The sequence below is a fragment of the Cyprinodon variegatus genome, unplaced genomic scaffold (genome assembly GCF_000732505.1).
Source record: "Cyprinodon variegatus isolate N-32 unplaced genomic scaffold, C_variegatus-1.0 Scaffold1, whole genome shotgun sequence".
Taxonomy (NCBI): Eukaryota; Metazoa; Chordata; class Actinopteri; order Cyprinodontiformes; family Cyprinodontidae; genus Cyprinodon; species Cyprinodon variegatus.
In genome coordinates, this window is record NW_015150454.1 from 3,128,881 (window position 1) to 3,132,167 (window position 3,287).

A 3,287-nucleotide genomic window follows, 5' to 3' on the forward strand; every position below is an offset into this window, starting at 1 on the left:
AAAATTGCAAATTCATCAATAAAATTGCAATTTTGTGTTTTCCAAATATCCTTCTCCCGATATCCTTGTTGCAGAAATAGCTGCAGCAGAGGTTGGTTCTACAAGAGAATAATGTGCATTCTGGTCAGTGGTGTGAAGGTCTGGAATAAACTCAAAAAAGAGCTGAAGCAATGTTCAAGCATGAGTCATTCATTCATTCATTCATTCATTCATTCATTCATTCATTCATAAGGTTCCTCAGGAAACACTTTTCTTAAATTTATGTTTTTAGAGAAGTTTGAAACCCCTGGAAAATGACCATGCTAAATCATAACCATGCACTACTCTGTGGTTTTTAGCAGATAAAACACTTTTTAAAAGGTAATGCATATAGCTGAAATAAAGATACAACAGCTCATTTTAGTTGTCCCATTTCAGATACATAAAACCAGTGGTTGAACCATTGATCCAGTACGCTCACCTTTACATCTGCCCGACCATGTAAAGATATGATCACTGAACTTTGACCTTTGAACTCTTAGTCACATATTAACTCTCACTGGTGTTAGGCAATAGTATCAGGGTTCTGCAGGCAATCAGAATGGTGGTTATCATTTTTCATTGTCTACTCTGCGTGTCAGACCTTAAATCTAATATTTTCCTTTAAACATTGCAAGTATTTCTTTCAATGGGTATGAAAATGGGCCAAGTCATGCCTCCATGTTAGTGTTTCAGCTGGTCAACACATACAAAACCTGAACGCTAGCAAAGCTGCTTTCCAGTGTACCTGTACTGTAGATAACCCTATCTCACCTTGCTGATGATAGTGTAGTAGTCATGGTCTGGGCCCATGGGAGGAGGAGGGATATCAAATGAGCGCCTCCAGATCTTCACTTGGGCCTCTCCGTGTTTAGCAGCCGTCTCGGCTTTGTTCAGTCCCGTCAGGCCTCCATAGTGGCGTTCATTGAGCCGCCAGGTCCGATGGACTGGAACCCACATCTGATCGATGCTGTCCAAGACGAACCACAAGGTCCTGATGGCCCGCTTCAACACTGAGGTGTAACACAAGTCGAACTCAAAACCAGCATCTGTAAATTGTAGATAGAGACACAACAACAGTTTAAATGCATATTATTTTTTTTACTGATGAATTAAAGAAAATGTTATCTCCCCTTCTCTTAGGACTACTGTCAAATGTCTTTATTAGTCTCTGTACATTTTAGATTCTATTATGGCTTTTTTAAAACCATTTCTAACTGATTACAATAACTAAATGCTCTAAACTGATGCTTTGCCTTAAAGATAAAGAAAAATAATGAGAGCTCTGGCTACATTTTACAGGTGTTTGTGTTATCTGCTGTCTTCGTCCTCCATTTCTAGATTAAACACTCCTTGTGCTTCTTTGACTATTATAGAGATGCCTTCCTTATTTTCCCATCATTCCTACCATACCATAAGGACTTTGTTCTGAATGAATCATCCAAAGGCTTAAATTGCCCACAACCAAATTAAGGACATGTTTAACTAGGATATCAATACCAGAAACTTTAACAGTATAATTCACCTGTGTGTATTTCATATGTGAAGTCATTAAAACTAATGTAGCTTAGTTTCCAGAAATGAATTATATAAAAAGTTAAATGTTATTGTTTTGTGTACTCAGCAGGGCCGAAAAAAATCGGATTAATGGTGATTAATCGATTACTTAAATAATCGTCAACTATTTTACAAATCGATCAATCATTAACTGGATTACAGAGACTGTAAAACATGCCTTTAGCTGACAGAGTGACTCACTTAGAGCAGCAATTATATCCAAATTGTAAAACAAATATGTAAACAGTTTGCATTTAAGATTAAAAAAAAAAAAAAAAAAAAAAAAAAAAAAAAAAAAAAAAAGGTTTTCACCTGTCAATATGCTCCATCCAGAACTCCTCAAGTGGAAATATTTTAGTTTCACCTGGTTTAATCATGTAAAAAAAATCTTCTTTAAGGAACCTTTGGTTATCCCATTATTAGTCAATTAATCAAAAAAATAATTGAAAGATTAATTGATCAGTGAAATAATTGTTAGTTGCAGCTCTAGGTCTCAGTAAGACATATTTGGAATGCAATTAATAGTAGAAATCGGGCTGAATGATGTAGATAAAACTGTAACAAAACTTGAAAATTTAGACCAAATCAGATTCTATATAATAACCAACAACACTAATCTGGTTTTCTTTGTTTTTGTTTTAACTCTTTATTGAAGTTTTTGACATTTACAGCAATACAGCAGGTGCATTGCATTAAAACAAGAGGAGGGAACATCAAAGGACACCAATGATGCATGCAGAAAAAAATAAAAAAAAATAAAAAAAATCTCATTGTGCTATTAAAGCAACATGAAACATATATTTAAGACTTATTTCTAAGGCATGAAGCCAATATTATGAGTATCAAATTATTACAGCAAAACAATGAGGGCTGCAAATGGTATTTTCAATCAAGAGTGATAGAAATATATTACTTGAAATTATGTTTGATTTAGTTCCTGACATTATGAGAACATAAAACAGTTCATCTTCTTAAATCTATGACAGAAATCCGTTTTCTCCTTTAGTGTCTGATAAATGATTCATTCATAGTTGTAGCCATCTTGTAACCTGATGATCTTGTAATGTAGTTTATATATTGTGGCAAAAAAACCCAACATGTCTACAACCTTGATTAGTGTATCAGTGAAATCCCTGCAGCCACAGAGCCTTTAACAGGGCCTGGTGCCTTTTAGAAGAAACGATGAAGCTCAGATTCATGTTTAGATCCCTGCAGGCATCAGAACCTCACCTTTCAGAGCCTGTCCTCCTCTCTTTGCCTCCTTCTCTCCTGTTTCACTCAAGTCAGCGTCGAACCAGCCGCAGAAACGATTCTCCTGGTTCCAGTTGCTTTCTCCATGACGAATCAGCACTAATTTGTAGGCCATGTTTAATACAGAGCTGCTCCCTAAGGTTAAAATTATTTGGTCAAATTGCAACTGATGCTGGTGATGGTGACGGACAGCAGGCTAACAGCTCAGAGAGGCACACAGGCCAGAAGCTAGCTCTCAAACACTTTTATCTTAGGGATTGGCTGTCGTCCTACTTCCTGGTTTTGACAGCCAATGAGATTCCGTCAAAAAGACCCTTTCAACCAATAGCAGTGAAGGGCGTTATCCACTCAGTGACCTTCATTTTGTACTGTATTGTCATCTCTAAACGAGTATAGATATCTATCTATCTATCTATCTATCTATCTATCTATCTATCTATCTATCTATCTATCTATCTATC

The 3,287-nt window shown here is 36.1% G+C and overlaps 1 protein-coding gene across 1 annotated transcript in view; it reads right to left on the reverse strand.

The window, feature by feature from the left end:
- The window catches only part of LOC107100573 (phosphoglycerate mutase 1-like), a 5,229-nt gene extending 2,170 nt beyond the window's left edge, over positions 1 to 3,059 (reverse strand). The window contains exons 1-2 of the mRNA XM_015399148.1: positions 2,806 to 3,059; positions 793 to 1,067 (exon numbers count right to left, since the gene is read on the reverse strand). Coding sequence (XP_015254634.1) covers positions 793 to 1,067; positions 2,806 to 2,941 — 411 coding nt within the window. The 5' untranslated portion in view covers positions 2,942 to 3,059. The remainder of the gene's footprint in view (positions 1 to 792; positions 1,068 to 2,805) is intronic.
- Positions 3,060 to 3,287: the final 228 nt, after the last annotated feature.